General features: G+C 40.1%; 1 protein-coding gene across 3 annotated transcripts in view; it reads left to right on the top strand.

Moving 5' to 3' along the window:
* Positions 1–23,245, top strand: part of LOC135200079 (cholesterol transporter ABCA5-like) — a 271,083-nt gene that overhangs the window by 170,376 nt on the left and 77,462 nt on the right. For all 3 annotated transcript variants that reach the window (XM_064228374.1, XM_064228377.1, XM_064228375.1), the window contains exon 18: positions 18,157–18,359. In XM_064228374.1, the coding sequence (XP_064084444.1) occupies positions 18,157–18,359 (203 nt within the window). The remainder of the gene's footprint in view (positions 1–18,156; positions 18,360–23,245) is intronic.

Here is a 23,245-nt window from a genome sequence, read left to right as displayed (position 1 = left end):
TGGTCAAGAAACACCTAGAGTGGTGGCTCGATCCCATCAAGATGTCGAAAGGAGTGTCCCTCTGTCTTCGGAGCCCCGACCTAGTGTTATTTACAGACGCGTCCATGACAGGCTGGGGAGCAACTCTGGGAAAGGAGGAGGTGTCAGGCCTCTGGAGAGAGGAGCAGAGGCCTTGGCACATTAACCTCAAGGAGTTGGAGGCAATTCGCTTGGCCCTTCTAGCCTTCCAGGAACGAGTCATAGGCCGAGTTGTCCAGATCAACTCGGACAGCACCACGGCCCTTTCTTATATAAAGAAACAGGGAGGGACACACTCTCGATCTCTCTTCAAAATAGCGAGAGAAATCCTGTTATGGACGGAAGAGAGAAACATAACTCTCCTGACAAGATTTGTTTCAGGAGCCCAAAACGTCCGGACGGACCTTCTAAGCCGTCGCAATCAATTGATTGCAACAGAATGGGCTCTGCACCTAGAGGTCTGCCAAGAGTTATGGAGACTAGGGGGACGACCATTAGTGGACCTCTTCGCGACTTCGAAAACGAAGAGACTTCCTCTTTACTGTTCTCCTATCATCGACCCGGAAGCAGTAGCTGTAGACGCCATGCTATGGGATTGGACGGGGATGGATGTATACGCCTTTCCCCCGTTCAAACTCCTGGGAGAAGTAACCAGGAAGTTAGCTGCTTCGGAAGGAACACGGATGACACTGGTCGCCCCATTCTGTCCGGCAAGCGATTGGTTCACAGAGGTCATGTCCCTGCTGGTGGACTTTCCAAGAACCCTACCAGTAAGAATCGATCTTCTCAAACAGCCCCACTTCGAGAGGTATCACCAAAACCCCTTCGCTCTGAGTCTGATTGCATTCAGACTATCAAGAATTTGGCAAGAGCGAGAGGTTTTTCAAAGGCAGTGGCAAAAGCTATTGCCACCGCGAGAAGAGCTTCCTCTCAATCTGTTTACCAGTCGAAGTGGGCTGTCTTTAGAAGATGGTGTAGGAAGGAAGGCATTTCCTCCTCCAAGGCCTCTGTGAGCCAAATCGCTGATTTCCTTTTCCATCAAAGGAATGTAGACAAGCTCGCAGTATCAACAATTAGAGGATACAAGAGTATGCTATCAACAGTCTTCCGTCATAGGGGCCTAGATTTTACTAACGATAGGGATCTTCACGATCTTCTGAGATCCTTCGAAACGTCAAAAGTTCCACAGGTTAAGACTCCTTCATGGAACTTAGACATAGTTCTGAAGTTTTTAATGGCGAGCCCCTTCGAACCTTTGCACGTGGCCTCACTAAAGGACTTAACGAGAAAGGCCCTCTTCCTAACCACCCTAGCCACAGCGAAAAGGGTGAGTGAGGTTCAAGCCATTAGCAAAAATGTTGGATTTAGGGGACACAATGCAATCTGTTCCTTGAGTCCTTCCTTTTTAGCTAAAAACGAAAATCCGTCCAATCCCTGGCCCAAGAGCTTTGATATCAAGGGATTAGAAGGGATCGTTGGTTGGGAGCCAGAAAGATTCCTGTGCCCTGTCAGGGCTCTAAAATTCTATCTGGATAGAACAAAACAAAGTAAGAGGTCAGTCGGACAATCTATGGTGTTCTGTGAAAAGGCCTGATTTACCGATGTCTAAGAACGCCTTAGCGTTCTTCTTGAGAAGCACCATCAGGGAGGCCCATTTGTCCTGCCCAGATAGTGATCTGAAACTTCTGAAAGTCAATGCTCATGAAGTTAGAGCTGTCGCAACTTCAATTTCAGAAGAATATGGCGCTCAGCGAAATTGTGAGCACCACCTATTGGCAAAGCAACTCTGTGTTCGCCTCACACTACCTCAGGGATGTGAAAGTGACATATGAGAACTGCTTTTTGCTTGGACCATACATATCAGCAGATTCAGTTTTGGGTACAGGAAGCAGCGCAAATCCTATCCTTTAGAAAATGGATAGGTGTGCTTTTGTATTATGGTCACTGGTTTTTTGGTTGTAGGGTCGACCGCTAGGGGCAGACTTCCCTTTATTTTAGCCTTAAAGTTTTGGGGACTAACTTTGCTAGGCTAGGTCAGGTGGTGGTTTTTTCTTTGCTTCGTTGCCCTTAAAGTATGGTCAATATGGTGTAGACACATTGTGGTCACGCCCCCGTTGTCAGATCATCTAGAACTCACCAGCTATACAGGTCACATCCCTTGCTGGAGACTCAATAAAAGAAAAGCAGACTTGGGTGACAGTAATCACGAAGTCAGCTATGCTAACAGGTAAGGAACCAAGATGTCTATCATCTGCATGTGAAATGTTTCCCAAAATCCTTTTATTCTGTCCCTCCCCCCCACCTCCAATGGTGGGTTAATCAGCTATATATATATATATAGATATATATATATATATATATATATAATATATATAATATATATATAATATATATATATATATATATATATAATCTATATATATCTATATATATCTGACGGTAGTGTCATGAACAAAATGATATTGTTATGATACAATACAGTTTGTTCATACTTACCTGGCAGATATATATATATAATCAAGTACCCGCCCAACCTCCCCTCGATGACAGTGGCATTAGAAAATCTGAATAGAAGATGGGAATGGTTCCTGACACCCGCCTCCCAGCGGCGGGAATGGGTACTAACCACCTGGCCGACCACTGCGTGTGCCGGGAGTTTTGAAATTCTGTCGGACTTCGGAGAATACAGCTATATATAGCTTTATTGTATCATAACAATATCATTTTTGTGTTACATGAAATACTCCAGGACTTCAGTCCCACTTATTAGGAAAAAAAATGACACTGATGACACTCAGTTGCATCCTAGCTCTCAAGCAGCTAAATGTTTCTTTATTCTTATGTCTATGAGATTGATAATCATTCTCATGAAATCCATGGGCACTAGAGGGTCTTCAGTTTTTTTCTGGATGGTATTTTAAGAAATTTTTGTAGGTGGACTGTTCTTTGTCTCTCCTGACCATCATCTAATATTGCCTTTGTTAAAAATATCTTGGTGAGTGTTCATTAAAAAAGGATTGTGAATAGTTGTCATAAATAGTGGACTATTGCAACTCTTATCTTCCATAATCTAATCTACCCAAGATACATCTGAAGAAGCTACAAATAAATACTGTAGTGGCAAGGTTAATAAGGGTATAGCACCTGGGGACAGGATTATCCTTGCACTGCTAAGAGTTTCATTGTCTCTTTATCAAAGATAGAATAATGCTTAAAATGTGTGTAATGACTTATCAAGCTATCAAGACTGGATGCCTAAAACACATGAAAGACTCACTAGAAATACAGCCTGTGGATGGAGTCAACACAAGATTAACTATTTGATGCACTTCGGATGTTTGATTTTAGAGCATTCAAATTTGCAACCACATGAATGTACAGTAAACTTGCATTTGATAGCTAGAGGACTGAAAATATTGAGTAATTCAAGAAAAAATTTGAAAGCTTTCCTATTCTCTGAAAGTTATTACTGTGTGAATTTATTCTCATGAGTGTTATAATTGTGAATTTGATAATTAACACAGAGTACCTTCAGTGGGAGTGCTATATGTACAGTGTTTGTAAGCTTTTATATCTGGGATCCAACACACAGGTAATGAAACTCACTCATTTGGTCCTGTAGGAACAGCAGAACTGGTGGTGTAGTTCCATAATCTATATATTCTTTATCACCTTTAAAGTAGACATCAATATGTGTCAAAATGACAAATTTTCTAATACAATTTGTATTTTTCATAACTACAAACCTGAGGTCTTAACAATAGGATAAGGATAATTTCTAGTGCCTAGCTGGATCCGGTTAAAAAGCAGATGAAAGCAAGGAATCTTGTGATATCTGGCAACGCATGCGTAGCTCGGGCCAGGAGTGGTCAAGGACGACACCGCTACGCCAGTCTTTCCCCAACTCAGGATGACTTAAAACAAACCAGGGGGAGGGGCGGCTAGAGGGTGGGCAGTATAACGTTAAGACCCTCAGTTTGTTAGCTATGAAAAATACAAAATTGTCTTCAAAAATTTGTCATTTGTTCATATGTGAACAAACCTTCGGTCTTAACAATAGGATATACTCATACTTGGAGGGAGGTACAAGACATCCTAGACCAGCTGGGGGCCTACCCACTAGTCCAGCTCTCAAAAGAAATGGTTCTTGGAGAGGGACTGAAGCCCATTGAGAAGCTAGATAAATTGATATCTAACCACTCAGAACCTGAGTGATGTACAATGATATATGGGGTAACTATTGTATGGGGAACCAAAGAGAAACTTTGACTGTCCAATAACAAACCAAGACACCAGGGTTTGTATTACTCCCAACTCCTCCTTGCCAAGGCGTTTGGAGCATATGCTGTCCAAAATAAGCCAGGTAAAGTATTTGTATATTGCACGACCACACTACCAGTATGACTACCTTACTCACCTGTATCAGACCAGTCCAGCAAATGATGTGTCTATTCCTTAAACTGCCTGAAGGAAGAAGGAAGGGTACAAGAGAAAGAAGGAGACCAGCCAACTCACTCATTCTCTCATCCACACAATCATCTTAGGTAAGATACAAAGGTGCCCTGTTAAGGGCAACTATGAGTTACACAACTTGTTGGGCAGCCACCACAGGACCCAGGGAAAACGTGTCTGTAAATTTGTGGGCAACATCCTTAAGATAGAAGGAGGTGAACGTGGACTGGCGTAACCAAGTACCAGCGCTCAGCACTCGATGTACAGCCAAGTTCTTTTTGAAAGCCAGAGAGGGACCAATACCTCTAACGTCATGCGCTCTAGCCTGCACAGACGTGGTGGTGGAATCATCAAGAGTCAAGTATGCATGTCTGATGGCTTCCCGTATCCAAAAAGAGATAGTATTCTTAGACACCTCTTTCTTTGTACGGCCTGTGCTAACAAAAAGTCTGCGGTAGCCTGGTCTAAGGTGCCGAGTCCTTTTAAGATAGCAGCACAGGGCCCAGACAGGCACAACAGAAGCTCTTGAGCATCGACCAACCCACAAAAGGCAGTGCAAAGTAATGGAATGGAAAATGAAGTGAACCTGTCATTTTGCACAGAGGGATTTTGGGTCTTGGCCACGAATTCCGGGACAAATTCGAAGGACATCGACCCGCAACCCCTGGTGTGCTTCACCTCATAGCTCAGACCGTGCAGCTCTCCTACCCTCTTGGAAGATGCCAAAGCCAGAAGGAAAACTGTCGTGAGCGTCAGGTTCCTGTCAGATGAGCGACGCAAGGGCTCATATGGACTCTTAGTGAAGCTCTTAAAAACCAAGGAAACATCCCACGTTGGAGGCTTGAGCTCTCTAGGAGGACTCGACTGCTCAAACCCCTTAACTAGCAGGGAAAGTTCCCAGGAAAAGATGTTGATACCCTTAAAGCGCAACACCTAACTCAGTGCCACCCTTTAGCCTCTAATAGCAGAAACGGACAAACGTTTGTCATCTTTGAGGAATGTTAAAAAGTCTGCTATTCGCTGAATAGAGGTCGCGAGTGGAGAAAAACCCCGTTTACGACACCAATCACAGTATATCACCCATTTGCATTGGTAAACTGCGGAGGTCGACTTTCTAAGACGGTTGGACATGTGCCCAGCTGTTCTCTGAGAAAAGCCTCTCACTCAGAGGAGATACTTGATAGCCTCCAACCGTGAAGAGACAGGGATTCTACTGACTGGTGGAACCTTTCCGCATGGGGCTGACACAGCATTTTCTGCACTTCCTCCCGAAGAGCCAAGAACTTCAGAGAATCTGGAGGATATGCCTTCCTGAGCTGCGGCTTGTCCGACAGAGGAGGAGAAAAGTCGAATGGTAGTAGGTATCCTACCCGAAGGACATCTACCACCTACTTCTCCGCCCCATAACTCTGCCACTTACTTCGGCCAATGGCCAGCCAGGCACCCCCCAACCCATGGGGCGCAGTAGAGGTAGAGGCGCCTATACTACAGACCTCTGCCCCTTGTATTGTAAAGGTATGCTCTCTCACCAGCATACTAGAATTTGAGTTGTTTAACATTTATAGTTTTCAAGTTAACTTAAAAAACCCAGAATTTGAAAAACTAGTATTTAGAATACTTTTAAAATAACAGCAGATGGTAGATAGCTATCATAGCCAACTTTTAATTTTCATTTTATTTTATTCAGCTTGAAAAAATGTATTTATCTGAACTTGACTAGAGTCTACAAATTTATATAAAAAAGTTTGATGCAGTACAAGAATTACAGAATTACTCATGAAATGACATGTAACATTAAAGCTTTTGTCAACACCATGTTTACCTTTGTAATTGAAGGAAAAAACTTAGAAAAGAAGAGAAAGGCAGAAAAATTATTGTACTTTTGAGATGCAGGCTGTCAAAGATTTTGCTTGCAAATGTTGAGTGCTTACATACGAATACACACAATTGTGATGAAGATAAAGGTACAATATATAAGGATTAGATTACTCATATGTATATGTGTGAGATTGTTGTTTTTCTTTCTTTATATTTTTTCCTAATATGATTCTGCTATGGGGTGGGGGGTAGAAAACACAGATAACTTAGGTTTTTTGGATAATAATGTGGAAAAAATATCCCATATGATTCTTGAGGCATATAGCATCACTTCACAAAAAATCATAACATGTTAGAACTTAAACAAAATTCATAGAAAAATTTTAGTAGGATATCCCATCGCTTAACATATCCCAATCTGTGGCATTCCCTAACATATCTGAAGCAGAAGATGGACATGATATTGTAACTTCATATACCAAATACAAACATCTGCTAATTATTTTAACATATCAGGATTTTTGTCTCATGAACAAATCTCTTGGTATTTCTTTGAAAGATGCTGGCTTCGATGTTTCAGAACAATCCCAAGGATTTGTCATGTGGATCTTACAAGCCTTGGTTCTTTATTTTCTTTCTTCCTTAGCTCTTTCTTTTTTCTATCTTTAAATTTTCTGCTGAAAACCCTCTTGAAAAGGGTTAACAGACTGTAAACTATGTACAGGCAGTCCCCGGGTTACGAAGGGGGTTCTGTTCTTGAGACACATCGTAAGCCGAAAATCGTCATAAGCCGGAACATCACAAAATATCCTAAGAAAACCTTACTTTTAATGCTTTTGGGGCATTGAAAACTATGTAAACTGCATTCTTATTGCATCTTTTATTTAAAAAACCTTCAAATATTGATTATTTTGCATTTTGTTCATGACACTTACCCGCCAGATATATACAGGCGGTCCCCGGGTTACGACGGGTCCGGCTTACGACGTTCCGAGGTTACGACGCTTTTTCTTAAATATTCATTGAAAAATCCGCCCTGGGTTACGACGCTTGTTCCGAGGTTACGACGCGGAGCTTCCGACGCTGACGCTTCCGACGCTCCGACGTTTACGCCCGCTCGAGTTTTACGACGCTTTTTTAAAAAACACATACAGTAATACCTTGGGTTACGAATTTAATTTTCCGTTCCAGAACCTGCTTCGTAACCTAAATGGATTTTCCCATAAGAATGTTATAAAAAGCAAATAATGCGTTCCACCCGACCATGAATGACCATTTCAATTCATATTTTTTCCATTTATTTTTGTTCACTAAGGTTGAAAATTCGTGTAGGAATTACATAAAATTATAAAATTGAAGAATGAAATTAAATGTAAACACTAGATTTAATATGCATGCACAGTAAAACCTAAACTTTACCTTTGGCGAGTGTGGCTGCTGGCTTGACGGAGACGGGAGGAGGGAAGGGTGAGGAGGATAGGGTTAGGGCTTTGGGGGAATCTCCCTCTTTGAACACTTCTGGAGACTTTCTGGTTCTTTCTCTAGAGAGCACCGTTCACTACAATCACTAATTTTACGCTTACGCGACACCGTGTCGTCTTTCACAATTTTGAAAAAATATTTTTCTATGGAGGCTTGCTTTTGCCTTTTCTTTAAAATTTTATAGAAATGACCCACCCCATTATCGATAAACAAATTTGTTGCACTCTTACGGCCTTTTCGCAAATGATGCTCTCACTTACGGAATCTCCTGCCATCTGCTTCTCGTTTATCCAAAACCATGAGCAAATTTTCTACATCGTTCGAGAATATAAGGCCGTTGTTTCGTCAATTCTGTGACACCTTTTGATGCTTTACTGGCCTTTAATTTCTTCCTTTTTCTTCAAAATAGTGCAGATTGTTGATTGCGACCGCTTGAAGAATGCTGCAATGTCTTTCAGCGCTCGCCTTTTATCATGCATTTGGATAATTTCCTTCTTCATTTCGACTGTAATCATTCTCCTTCTTTCTTATGCTTTCCTTCTTGCTGCTTGCCTTCGTCATCTTGGGAGCCATTGTCTAGTATTTGGGTAATAGTAATGTATAAGCACTATCACGGAAACACAACACGTGCGCAAATCACTAAGCAAATTTGAGAGCGTATCGCGAACAGATGAGTTCAATCTTACCGCCAGCGAGATAGTGAAAGAGTTATGGTCAAGGGATGCGTGGGAGGAAGTCACATGACCCTCGTTAAGTTTTGGTCGAAAAAAATGCGTTCGCAGATCCCACGCTCATCCGATGTCCGATGTAAACAAAGCAGGCGTTAAGTTTTGGCCCCCCCCCCCCCCCCGTAAAAAAAAATGGCGTTCGCAGATCCCACGCCTCATGATGTCCGATGTAAACAAAGGCAGGGCGGCCTCCCATGATGGAAATTTTGTGCATTCGTATTCCAAGCGAAATTCGTATTCCAGAATGAGGGCGTCACTTCGTAATTTAAAAAATTCGTATACTAATCGGTTCGTAACCCAAAGTATTACTGTACTATGATAAGATAAGAATCCTTTATAGTTTAGCACAGTTTCTCTCTCTCTCTCTCTCTCTCTCTCTTTGTATTTTCCAACGAAAATAATCACTATAATTTCTCTCTCTCTCTCTCTCTCTCTCTCTCTCTCTCTCTCCTCTCTCTCTCTCTCTCTATACTACAAAGATGTATGTTTTTTAGTATGATAAATAAATGATTTACTATTTTCAAATATTAATATTAATTTATACAGCAATAATATCAATTCATTAAAGAAAATGCCATAGTGAATTAGTAAGATTTTAGCTTATATTTAAACAATTATGGAAGAATGAAGGAAATCCCAGTCTTCTTCAAGTAACTTCCAGTAACCTTATTCGAGATGCAGATACTAAAACTGTCAGATACATATCAAGTTCTGTGACAGCCAGGAGGGGGAAGAGATGGGGGAGAGCTGCAGTGTTGCAATCACGTGGTCCTGACATTTCCCCCCCCCCCTCTCTCTCTCTCTCTCTCTCTCTCTCTCTCTCTCTCATTTACTGAGACTCGAGATTTTTTATGTACTTTTACTATTTGCTTTTAATACTTTCAAATAATAATAATAATAATAATAACTGTAATTACAAAATTCATATGTGATAGTATTTTAAAGAAATACAATATATGTACTAATCTATCCTTGTCACTTTTAATTAAGTAACTCTCTCTCTCTCTCTCTCTCTCTTCTCTCTCTCTCTCTTCTCTCTCTCTCTCTTTTACCGAGATGAAAGAATTTTTATGGTACTTGTATATAAAATGTTTATTGATAATTTTCAGTTATTTAATAATAATAATAAAAACTTTATTACAAAATTCATAATGGTCGTATTTTAAAGAGATGAAAATGAACCTTTTCCATTTCACTTGTAAGGATAATTCCTCTTTCTTACTGAAGATGAGAGAATTTTTATGGTAGATGCACGTGTTTATTATTTTCAAAAATAAAAATAATAATAATAGAAGTAGTAATAATACGATAACTAATTTCAAAAGAAAATTCTTCCCTTTGTCTTTTTCTGTATCAATTTCCCCACTCAACTCGAGTGACACTCAAGCTTACAATGCCATACAATGGTCAACGCAATTTAATTGGTTTTATATAATCTCTCTCTCTCTCTCTCTTTCATTCTCTCTCTCGCACTCTCTCTCTCTCTCTCTCTCTCTCTCTCTCTCTCTCTCTCTCTCTCTCTTACTGAGATGAGATCATTTTCATGGACGTGTATGTAATAAGTTTATCATTAATATTTTCCAATAATAATACTATAAGTACAAAATTCATATCTGAGTATATTTTAAATACAATAATCATTCCATTTCTCTCTTTTAAATACTGTAAGGACAACTCTCTCTCTCTCTCTCTCTCTCTCTCTTCTCTCTCTCTCTCTCTCTCTCTCTCTCTCTCTCTCTCTCTCTCTCTCTCCACAAGATACTTCTCATACATTTGGTGTTTCTATTTCTTCCTTTTATCTCTCTCGCTCTCAGCAAAAGAATTGATAGACAGACAAACATAATTGCACAGTCCTCTCTTTCTCTCTTCTCTGGAGAAATATAAGTATTTATGGGAGGGGGAAAAAGTTGCCAACAGACGTTCATTTTAATCTAATGAAACCTAAGGAGTTATTTCTCTCTCTCTCTCTCTCTCTCTCTCTCTCTCTCTCTCTCTCTCTCTCTCTCTCTCTCTCTCTCTTGTATTTTAATGAAAATATACAGTAATTTGTGAATACACAGTGTTGCACATGAAAAAAGTAAATTAGTGATAATTTTAGATACGGCCCTAAGAAAAATTGCAAATTAGCAGTGAAATTTTCCCTATGGACATGTTTTCAAGAACGTCGTTCCGGCTTACGACGATTTTCGGGTTACGATGCGTCTTAAGAACGGAACCCCCGTCGTAACCCGGGGACCGCCTGTATATATATAGCTGTATTCTCCGAAGTCTGACAGAATTTCAAAACTCCAGGCACACAGTGGTCGGCCAGGTGGTTAGTACCCATTCCCGCCGCTGGGAGGCGGGTGTCAGGAACCATTCCCATCTTCTATTCGGATTTTCTCTGTCGCCGGTATTGTAAACAACTTTCAGTACCTCCGTCTTAGGATTTTGGAAACTTCATTGCCGCTTAAGTATCCTGGTTGTTTTTTGGTTTATTAACTTGGATTTGCGGCTAGGCATACGCTATCATAAATTGATTTAAAATTGATTTTTCTTGGCATAAGATGTCTGAATTTAGTTAGGCTAGTTTCAGACTTTGTTGTCTGCAAGGGGTAAGGTGAGACTAACGAAACTTTCGATAGATCCTCACTTAATATGCACGAGTTTGACAACTCCGACTGGAAGGGAGGAGTGCTTTTATTAGATATTACTCGGATAACCCTGGTAATTCTAGAGCTAATACGTGATGTGTACATATTTCTTGTTGAAAGATCAATGTAATTAGTGTGATGTTTGACTGATTCCGAAGGAAGATGTATGATTCGTATGTACACAAATTAGAGCGTGATAGAATCAGGTCTTCCTCCAAGACTGCATCAGTAAACAGAAGTCAGGGTAATGAACCTACTAACCTCCTGTAGACTTTATTTTTCTAACCATGTGGATGGCCTACGGGCCTAGAGGAAGTGTCTGCGAGAGGTAATGCCCTTTCTGTTATGATGGATTACATCAGTAATCTTGGGATCTAAAGTGCTCGCTCTCCAATCAGTGTTGTGAGTGTAGTGATGTTGAATTAGTGCCCCTAGTGTTGTGGAGGGGGTGTCAGATCGGCCCCATAACGCCTCTAGGTCTAGACCTCTGTCGGACTCCCAGGACCACAGGGAGAGGGCATGTCGAAAGCCGAAGGAGGGTTACGGGGAACCCCCGCCAACCATATTCTGGCGTCCCTTCAGCAGGGACCTGGAAGACCGCTTTCCCAGGCTGCCAAAGATCGTGCTCGTGCACGAATCATGAAGGATTGCTTCTCGTCCTCCGAGGCGTCCTCCCCGTACAGGGGTTGGAGCTCTCGGAAGGACTCGCGCCCTTTAAACAGAAGCTTATAGAGGAGGACTCTTCTTGTCCTCTCTCTCTCGTCACCTTAACATTGTGACGGTTTTCCACCGCAGAAGGAAAATAGGACGTCATCGCAGCAGGACGCTGTTAAGCGCCCAGATCACCCTATCATTGTTACTGTGAAAAGGAAGAAGGTGTCCCCTCGTCTTCTCACAGGATCAGCCCTTCTTGGTTGGCCTCGTTTTCGCCAAGAGAAGGACAAAACACATTTACCGCAGGAAGGATTCGAGGCTGTCTGTCAAGTCAGGCAGTCTCCTTCTCCTTCTCCTTCTCCTTGCTCGTCGCTTTCTACATCCTCGCACCCAAGAACGCACAGGCGTCCTTTTGAGTGCGTTTCTGGAAGTGTCGATGAGCGTGACAAAGACGCAAGATGTCGCACAGGCGGCCGCCGTCTTTGTCAGGAGTTGCGAACGTCCATAATACTCGTCCTGACGACGATCACTGTTCATCGGCTTATGACTTTAGTGCGCTTCATGAGCGGCGCGCCCCTGGCAAGGATGCCTCTCAAGTTGCTTGCGTTGATGCTTTTGGGTCCGCCGCGCAACGTCAGGAAGCTCTCCATGACTCTTCTCTTGATGTTCGTCGCTCTCCTCTTCGGGAGCTCTTCAAGACGCTCACAAGGACTTTATGCAGGACGTTTGGCGTTCTATGCATCAAGATGCTCGGCAGGACCCCCGAGAGAACTCCTTTCAGGATGCTTGGGTTCTGTGTCTTTGTCAGAAGGTAAGGAAGGTCCTTAAGGCTTGTATTGAAGACGATCGCAGTACGTCTTCTTATAGTACTCGCGCACTTCAGGAGCGGCGTGCGGCTCTCCATGACGCATCTCAGGTGGCCTTTCATGCATCAGGACGCTCAGCAAGATCCTCGCTGAGATGCCGTTCAGAACACTTGGTGTTATGTGTACCAATACTCTTGGCAAGACTTTCGCGAGGACGCCTTTTGAAAACGGAAGACGATCGACGTCATTAACGTCGAGACGTTCGTCAGGAAGCTCGCGAGGACGGTTTGGAAGACGCTCGATGTCTTATTCGTCTGGACGCTCGCCAGGACGCTAGCGAGGACGCTTTTGAAGACAGTCAGCATCATATAAGTCATGACGCTTGGCAGAGCACTAGCCAAGACGTTCTTCACAACGATAGGCGCCTTACGCATCAAGATGTTCGGCAGGACTCCTACAAGAACGCTCGTCAAGAGGACGCTCTTCAGACTCTCCACAGGACGTTCCTTTACAGGAGCTTAATAAAGATTCGAAGTTGCGGTGAGACATGCCCGAACTTCTTCTTCGAACCCTCTTTCAGATAGAGGACCCCTGTTACGAACGGGACCTCAGGGTTTGATTATCGGACACTCTTCAGAACGCTCAGCAGCAGAATCCTTTACCGGAACTTCGCAAGGCTTCGGAGTTGCTATTAAGCATTCCCGACTTTCGTCTTTGAACCTTACTTCAAGTAAGAGACCCCCTTTGACGAGGTGATAGCGAGAGAAGGGGTCTCAGGGTTTCATTGCTTCGCGGTCGGTTAAGGACTCTTCTACTTTTCCCGTAAGGGAGACAGAGTCCTCAAGCAACTTGCGACCTGCGAACAAAGATGCCTTCTGTAAGATTAGTTTGCTGATAAGTTTCGGCCCTCGGTCCCTGGTCTCGTCAAGATGTCTATTTCGCTTTCTACGAAGGGAGCGTTCAAAGAATTCATGACTTGATGAACTCCAGGAAAATGCAAGGCAAGACTTCCTTTGCCCTACTTCCAGCAAGGTTAAGCGTAATAGCAGGCATCCAATATGAAATGGGAGAGGAAGCTGGTTGGAGAGTTCCTTCCTCTTCCCAGGACGATTTTGCCAGCCAGATAGACTATCTGAAAGGGCTGTTCAGGACGATGGATGTATTTTGCTCCTAGATTGGTATTTCCCCCATTAACAAGATACTAAATGTTTTGTCAAGTAAGTGAGTAACCCCTCACTGATGAAATATAGACCCTTTGTCACATAAATGGGTTAGTTCTCATTGACAAATATTTCAATAACATTTTATCGAGTAAGAGGATAAGTTCTCATTGACAAGATTCGGAAGAGCTCTCATCCATTTGTAGAGGCTCGTCCATGAAAAAGACTTGTAGACTAAGACCATGAAGTCTTATGTCTAAAATACATAAGAAGATTGAGCCGTCCTCTTCGGTACTCGGTTCTCACTTGAGGACCTTCTACGACTAGTACTAAATTCGTTCTCTTCGTTAAGAGAACGAAGGCAGTCGTTTTCCATGCTCTCTCATCCTCGTTGCGGAAGAAAGAAGTAGAGAATTAGCTGTCCAAATGACTACAATACTCTACGTATTTTACCTTTGCGTTATATGACTACTGTATGGTTCAAGTCATATACGCATAACGTAGTTACCTCTAAGGATGGCAACCGAAAGGACTATTATTCTAAGTGAATTTAATCGGTACTCCCTACAACCCTCCAGGAGTTTCCGGTTTCCCCTTTAGATTTTTAAGGCATTGTTACGACAACACCAACTCAGCTTCTGTATTTAGCGAATACTGTTTCGCTTAAATATGTTTGCTTGAGAGTTTTCTTTCTCCTCGATAATGATAACAAACCTATTCATTCGTAGAAAAGAGTAGCTGGCAACTCAGGCAGAGTAGTGCGAGACGGCGGACGTACACTGCTGTGACTAGAGCCAGCTCACTGAGAGTGAGCTCAGTTCCAGCTGGGGTCTGCCATGCGCGGTCGGTTACGTCTCTCTCTCCTGCGGGATTGACTGACTAACTGTATCTCTGCCCTTCAATCACGGACTTTAGCCTTGGGTTGAAGGGATTCTCGCATGCATGAATGAACATGATCTTCGCTTTGCGAAAAATTTTTCAACAGAGATTTATATTAGATCTTTTAGGTTCTGTTTACTGCAAGGTAACAGAATTCTGTACGAGTCTACCGCGGCATAGCACAATAATGCACACCTGCTTTAGCAAAGTGCAGCATTATTAGGGAAGGAAACATGCTCGGTGAGGGAATGAATGAGTCTGCTGGGGACCATTTCCTCGCTGGAGAAGTTTGTTTCCCTGAATAAACTACAATTCAGACCTCTCCAGTGTTTCCTGCCGGAAAACTGAAATAACATCGAAGATCTAGATATGATTCTGAACATCTCTCAAAATCAAGGATAACCTAAGGGGATAGCGAGACTGTGCCAGGCATCTGGAAAGTGGTACAGATGTCCTGGCTCATAATCTCATAGAATTGGAAGCAATTGGGTTGGCTCTCCAGTTCGTCTAGTAACGAGTGGTTTACCCAGTGGTCCAGATCAACTCTGACAATTCCACAGCTTTCTCATATCTCTAGAAATATCGAGAAACACTCTCTTCGTCCCTGTTCGCTTTAACGAGAGAGAGCCTGTTATGAGAACAGGCACGGAACGTAACGATCCTCAAGAGGTTCGTTGCACGATTGCAGCACGTTCGTTCGGATCTTCTCGATAGACGGCAGTAATTACTGACGTCTGAGTAAAATCTTCGCTTAGAAGTGTGTCGAGATTTGTGGAAACGTTGGGGACGTCCTTTCAGAGAACTCTTCGCAATGTTGAAGAAGAAGAGGCTTCTTCTAGACTGCTCCCTTATTCTCGATCCGAGAGCAGTAGCAATAGACGCCATCCTATAGTATTGAATGTGGATAGATGTTTAGTCTTTTTTCCCCTATTCAAACTCTTAAGAGATGTAATAAGATAATTTCCGGCGTCAGAGGGAGAGAGAATGACACTGATCGCCCCATGTTGGCCTTCGAGAGGCTGGATTCACAGAGGTCACGTCCTTCCTAGAGCACTTTCCAAGGACCCTTCCCGAGAGAGTCGGTCTACTCTAACAGCCTCACTTCGAGAAGTACCTCAAGACCTCTCCGCTCTAAGTCTGACTGAGTTCAGACTGTCGAGAAATTGATCAGAATGAGAGGATTTTCAAGACTAATGGCAAGTGTCATTACCACGGCAAAGAAGTGCTGCCTATTTTGCAGTGTACCAATCAGAGTGGGCCGTTTCTGGAGAGAGTTCAGGAAGAATGGCTTTTGCTCCACCTTGACCTCTGTGAATTACATTACCGTCTTCCCTTTCCGTCTGAAGAATGGGATAAGCTGGCAGTTCCAACTAATAAAGAATACGGAAGTATGTTGTTTGATGGCCTTTAGGCTCAGAGATTTGATTCTGTCGAACAACAAAGCCCTTTACGATCTTTGAGGTCTGTGGAAATCTCGAAACTGTCTAGATCGAAGCTTCCGGCATGGAACTTAGACGTAGTCTGAAGTTCCTGATGTCAAAGCATTTCGAACCTCTCCTTTCTGTAAACTTAATACACGTGATCAGAAAGGCTAGTTTTCTAACCACTCTAGAAAGAGGGTTAGTGAGAATTAAGCCATCATCAGACGTTTTGACTTTAAGAGGACATAATGCGGTGTGTTCTCTAAGCCTTCCGTCCTTGCCTAAGAAGGAAAACCTGTCTAACCCTTGGCCAGAAGCTTGGAGATCAAGGGGGTGGCACAAATTATTGGGCAAGAGCCAGAGAGAGTCCTGTGCCCTGTCGGACCTCTCAAGGTTTATCTAGATAAAACTAAAAAGAAAGTCGAGGTCCTTCGGACAATCTGTGATGTTCCGTAAAAAGACCAGACTTGCCCATGTCGAAGAACGCCCTGGCGTTATTGTTAAGGAGTCTTTCAAAGAGGCTCATTCGTCTTGTTTGGACAAAGATTTGAAACCTTTTAAAGTAAATGCTCACGAGGTGAGGGCGTAGCCTCGGAAACATTTCAACGGAGAATGGCACTCAGTAACATACTGAGTGCCGTGTTTTAGCGAAGCAACTCTGTGTTCGCTTCACACTCCCTGCGGGATGTGAAGACGACATATGAGATCTGCGGATCGCTAGGGCCATACGTGTCCTCAGACACAATCTTGGGGGCAAGAAGTACCACTCATCCTATCCTGTAGAAAATGGTTAGGAAGAGCTCTTAATTTTGGTTGTTGGGTCGCCGCCAATGGTGGACTTCTCAATTCTTAAGCCTTAGTTAAAACATTCTTAACTTTGGCTAGGTTGGTCAGGTGGTGATATATATTACTTCTTAGCCCTCACGGTATGGTCAATATGGTCTAGTCACATTGTGGTCACGCTCCCGTTGACAGATCATCTAGAACTCACCAGCTATGCTGGAGATTCTAGTAAAGCAAAAGCAGACTTGGGTGACAGTAATCACGAAGTCAGCTACGCTAACAGGTAAGGAACCAAGATGTATATCATCTGCAAGTGAATTGTTTCCCAAAATCCTTTTACTATTCTGTCCCTCCCCACCTCCAATGGTGGGAATCAGCTATATATATATATTATATATATCTGGCGGGTAAGTGTCATGAACAAAATGATATTGTAATGATACAATAAAGTTTGTTCATACTTACCTGGCAGATATATATATATAGCTGTATTCTCCGAAGTCCGACAGAATTTCAAAACTCCCGGCACAAGCAGTGGTCGGCCAGGTGGTTAGTACCCATTCCCACCGCTGGGAGGCGGGTGTCAGGAACCATTCCCATCTTCTATTCAGATTTTCTAATGCCACTGTCCCCGAGGGGAGGTTGGGCGGGTACTTGATTATATATATATATCTGCCAGGTAAGTATGAACAAACTTTATTGTATCATTACAATATCATTTTTGGTGTCATATTTCATCTGCCAGATGAGTGTTGTAGGCGTCGTAACCCTGGAACTAATGTCTGATGAATATAATTGAGAAGCGCCTTAACCTTGGAACGTCATAACCCGAACCCGTCGTAACCCGGGGACTGCCTTATTTAGAAAATCTGGTGTTTTTTTTAGTAGTTTGATCCCTTCCACTCAGTGTGAAAATGAGGCTAATTTTAAGTAATGGGTTTGTGCAGAAACAAAATACTTTAATAGATATGAATTTATATCTCACATTGTTTATAATGCAAATTCTTTCCTCCCAACCCAACAAATTTATTACAGCTTTATGGATCACATAACAAAAATAGACAGCAGTTTGAGGCCCTTGGAACTTTCTATGTACATGTAGTACTGCTGGCCAACTGTGGTTGTCTTTCTATTGTGTAAATGAACTAAATCATCTTGGATGAATTTGTATAATTTGAAAGTAGTAAATATATAATGAGTTTATATGGGAATTTTTTTTTTTAAAGATTTCATATTTTTTGTTGCCCTCTTCTTTGCTGACCCAAAGGGAGTGTAATAAGATTGTATCTTCATTATGAATAATTATATTTATACTGTTACAGGTGTTTCTTACTTTAAGTGGAGAGAATGAGATAGAAGGTGCTGAACTGCAGTCTGTTGAGAACATTGGTCAACAAATAATTAAAGAAAAAACTTCTGCGTCTTCATCACCTGTTCATCATTCATCCCCAGAGGTACTTATAAGAAATGGGGCTTCAACTAACAATGCAACTGAGGGATTTGCAATAGAAACTGTGGAAGTAAGGTAAGAATTATTTCAGAATTTATCTTTTAGAGTAGAAAAAGAATTACTTAAAAATGAAGAAATGAACTCTTTAATTCAATGCAGAAGAGTAATTTGAAGTGATATGTTGATTCTGGCCTAGACTTTTACATTCTTTACAAATTCTTCTAATTTTACAACTTGTTTTTGCTTCTCTGCAAATGCATGCTACTGTTTTATATGAAAGTCAAAGCTGACTGTATAAGAAGAGCTAACACTGGAAAGCCAGGAGGATTAGGCTATGATTGAGGGACAGAATTTTGAGGAGGGAGCTTATTTGTTACCAAGGTGACATATAGTATGTATCTGGAGTTATGAGCAGCCTGGATGGATAAGTGTTAAGGGTTTGCTGGCCTAGTGGTAAATTGAATACGGTAGTGCCTCAGGATACGAAATTAATCTGTTCCGAAGCGGCTTTCGTAACATGATTTTTTCGTATCTTGAACCATGTTTTACATGTAAATTGCCTAATTCGTTCCAAGCCCAACAAAAACACCACAGTAAATTTTATAATAAAGCTAAATTGACCAATAAGCAATGAAATACAACCATTTGGACCATTCAATACCTAACATAAACTATGCTATACCTGTAATTAAAGTGTATTAGTGTACATGGTACAAGAAATACTGTACGTACATATGTAGTAAAATGTGGAACCTTACCTTTCAAGTGAGGCAATCTCTGAAAGTGGTGACAGAGGAGGAGGACAAATGGCAGAAAACATTAACACTTGACTCTACGAAACACATTAAAAAAATGGCAGAAAACATTAACACTAAATTTTATGAAACACATTAACAAATGGCAGAAAACATTAACACTTAACTTTACACAAAAATTAAAATTAATTTGTTTTTCTTTTTTTGATTTTTACATTTTTTACTTTTTCATATTTTTTTTTTTTTTTTTTTTTACAAAATTTCAATTTCTTCACCACTTTCAACTTTCTGTTTTTTTGTATCACTTGGATCTTCCTGTTTGCTTACTATGACTAAAGGCCTCTTTAAAAAATAACTATCCAAGGAAGATTGCTTCTGCCTGCTTTTCACAATGTTCCTGAAACGACTCGGGTAAACGTCATCGAACTGTGCAAGCATACGACCTGTGTAAGCCTTTTCGGGGTGTGTCTTTTCTACAAATGATTGCACTTTATGAAAAGCAGCTAGAGCATCCTTAATTTCTGCTGTTGTCATAGGGTCCTCCTCCTCCTTTGTGCATTCATACATACCCTATACACATGGTTGTAGTTATCTTTTAGGTTGTAGAAATAAAAATCAGAGAATAAAGTAAAATAAATGGATGAGAATAGTGTAAAGTATAAACAAGAAAAGATAATAAGCGTAACAAGATGAACCAAAACAAGGTGTAGCAAGTTTTCCAATGACAGGAAATGAGTTTGTACATTTGTATGTACCTTATGCACATGATTCCAGTTATCTTTGGGGTTGTAAAAATAAAAATGAGAAAATATATTAAAAATAAAGGTGAGAATAGCTTAAATATATATATATATATATATATATATATATATATATATATATTATTATATATATATATATATATATATATATATATATATATATGTATATACACACACACACCACACACACACACACATACATATATTTATATATATATATATATATATATATATATATATATATATATATATATATATATATATATATATATATATATATACCAGTGATACCTCAGGATACGAAATTAACCCGTTCTGATGCGGCCTTCGTAACCTGAGCTTTTCGTATCTTGAACAGTATTTTACATGTAAATTGTCTAATTTGTTCCAAGCCCTACAAAAACACCCCAGTAAATTTTATAGTAAAGCTAAATTGACTAATAAACAATGAAATACAAAAATTTGGACCATTATATACCTAAATTAACCCTTAAACGCCGAAGCGGTAAAAAAAAAAATGTCTCCCGTGTGCCGGAGACGTTTCAGAGTGAGCACGGAAGCGGAAAAAATATTTTTTCAAAAAATCATAGCGCGCTTAGTTTTGAAGATTAACAGTTCATTTTTGGCTCCTTTTTTTGTCATTGCCTGAAGTTTTAGTATGGAACCATCAGAAATGAAAAAATTAAAAAATCATTATCAATATATAAATAATGCGATATATGATAGCGCAAAATGAAATTTTCATATATAATTGTATTCAAATCGCGCTGTGCGCAAAACGGTTAAAGGTAACAAGTTACTTTTTTTTCGTTGTAATGTCACTAAATTGCGATCATTTTGGTATATAACAAATTGTAAACGATAAAAGCAAACACAGAGAAAATATTATCACAAAATAATGCATGAATTCGTAACGTGCGGACGTAAACATATTTTTTTCAAAGATTCACCATAAATCTAAATATTGTCCTAGAGACTTCCAATTTCTTTCAAAATGAAGACAAATGATTGAATATTACTATACTGTAAGAATATTAGCTTACAAATGCAGTTTTCGACCATATCTGACGAGTTAAAGTTGACCGAATGTCGAATTTTTTTATATATATTTTTTTTATATGCAATTATTTGAAAATAAGAAAAGCTACAACTTTAAAATATTTTTCGTTTTATTCTACATGAAATTGCGCATTTTCATATATAAAACTCTATGAAATGCCTAATATGAAACGGAGCAAATATTCCGAGAATGGGACTCACGCATTTCGGAGATTTGTGGCGGAGAATCTCCGCGCGCGCAGGGAAGGAAAGTTTTTTTTTTTTTAAATTCACCATAAATTTAAATATTGTGCTAGAGACTTTGATTTGTTTCACGATGAAGATAAATGACTGAATATTACTAGACTGTAAGAGTTTTATCTTACAATTGCGTTTTTCGACCATTTCGGTAGGAGTCAAATTTGACCGAATAACGTGGTTTTTTTTCTATTTATCATGATTTATATGCAAATATTTCGAAAATGAGAAAAGATACAACCTTCAACTATTTTTTTGTTGTATTATACATGAAATTGCACACATTTTCTATATAAAACGTTATGTAACGGCTAATTTAAAATGGTGCAAACATTACCACAATCACTCGTATGATTTTTTTGGAAGAGTTTACCAGCGCGGACGTAAAGAAAATATTATTTTTTTCATAAATTCACCATAAATCGAAATATTGTGCTAGAGACTTCCAATTTGTTGCAAAATGAAGGTAAATGCTTGAATATTACTAGAATATAAGCGTTTTAGCTTACAATTGCGTTTTTCGACCATTTCGGTAGAGTCAAAATTGACCGAAGGTTGAAAATTTGTCACTTATCATTTTTTATATGAAAATATTTCAAAATTGATAAAAGCTACAACCATGGGTTGTTTTTAGTTGTATTGTGCATGAAATTGCGCACATTTTCATGTATAAAACTTTATGTAACGGCTGATTTAAAATGGTGCAAACATTACCACAATCGCAGTATGATTATTTTCGGAAGAGTTACCGCGCGGAACGTTAAGGAAAAAGTTTTTTCATAAATTCACCATAAATCGAAATATTGTGCTAGAGACTTCCAATTAGTTGCAAAATTAAGTTAAATGATTGAATATTACTAAAATATAAGAGTTTTAGCTTACAATTGCGTTTTTCGACCATTTCGGTAGAGTCAAAGTTGACCGAAGGTTGAAATTGAAATTTTGGCACTTATCGTTATTATATAAAAATATCTCAAAACTGATAAAAGCTACAATCATGAGTATTTGTTGTATTCTACATAAAAATGCGCACATTTTCATATATAATACTCCATGTAATGGCTAATTTAAAATGGTAAAAAAATTATGTCAAAGTGACGAAATAATTTCCGACATGTGTCACAGATACTTTTAGTGCGGCAAGAAAGAATTCGCGCTTGCGCGCTGCGTAACGATTGTAAACAAAACAAAACCTTGATCCGTGAACTCCCAGCATCCCCCAAGGCGCGTGATTCAGATTTTTTCAGCTGGTAGGCCTAAAAGTATTTTTCCGCGAATTTTTAAAAAATTTTTTAAAAAACTTTTGTATGTCGACGTAAAATACGTCCAGTCGGCACCCGAGAGACAAAAAATGTCGACGTAAAATACGTCCAGTCGGCGTTTAAGGGTTAATGCGTACTACTAAATTGTACTATATAGTACCTGTAAATGAAGTGTATTAGTGTGCATGGTATACAAGAAATACTGACGTACATATGTACCTATGTAGTAAAATGTGGAACCTTACCTTTTGTGTGAGGCTATCTCCGAAAGTGGCCACAGAGGAGGAGGACAAACGGCAGAAAACTTGTACATACGTATACCTTACAAAACACACTTAAAAAATGTCAGGAAACATAAAGACTAAACTTTACGAAACACATTAACAAATGGCACAAAACCAAAACACTTAACTTTACAAAAAGCTTTAAATTATTATTTTTTTTTTTTTTTTTTTTTTTTTTTTTTTGTCTTGATTTTAATTTTTTTTTTTTTACTTTTTTATACTTTACGTTCTTTTTTTACAAAATTTCAATTTCTTCACCACTTTCAACTTTCTGTTTTTTTGTAGTATCACTTGGATCTTCCTGTTTGCTTATTCCTACTAAAGGCCTCTTTAAAAAATAACTATCCAAGGAAGATTGCTTCTGCCTGCTTTTCACAATGTTCCTGAAACGACTCGGGCAACGTCATCGAACTGTGCAAGCATACGACCTGTGTAAGCCTTTTCATGGTGTCTCTTTTCTGCAAATGATTGCACCTTATGAAAAGCAGCTAGAGCATACTTAATTTCTGCCGTTGTCATATGGTCGTCGTCCTCCTCCTCCTCCTCGCCGCTGCTAGAGAACTCTTCTTGAACGATGTTATGTTGCATGGCCTCCAACTCCTT

The sequence above is a fragment of the Macrobrachium nipponense genome, chromosome 26 (genome assembly GCF_015104395.2).
Source record: "Macrobrachium nipponense isolate FS-2020 chromosome 26, ASM1510439v2, whole genome shotgun sequence".
In the NCBI taxonomy this organism is placed as follows: Eukaryota; Metazoa; Arthropoda; class Malacostraca; order Decapoda; family Palaemonidae; genus Macrobrachium; species Macrobrachium nipponense.
Note: the sequence above shows the minus strand (reverse complement) of the source record. Positions and strands in the feature narration are given on the sequence as shown.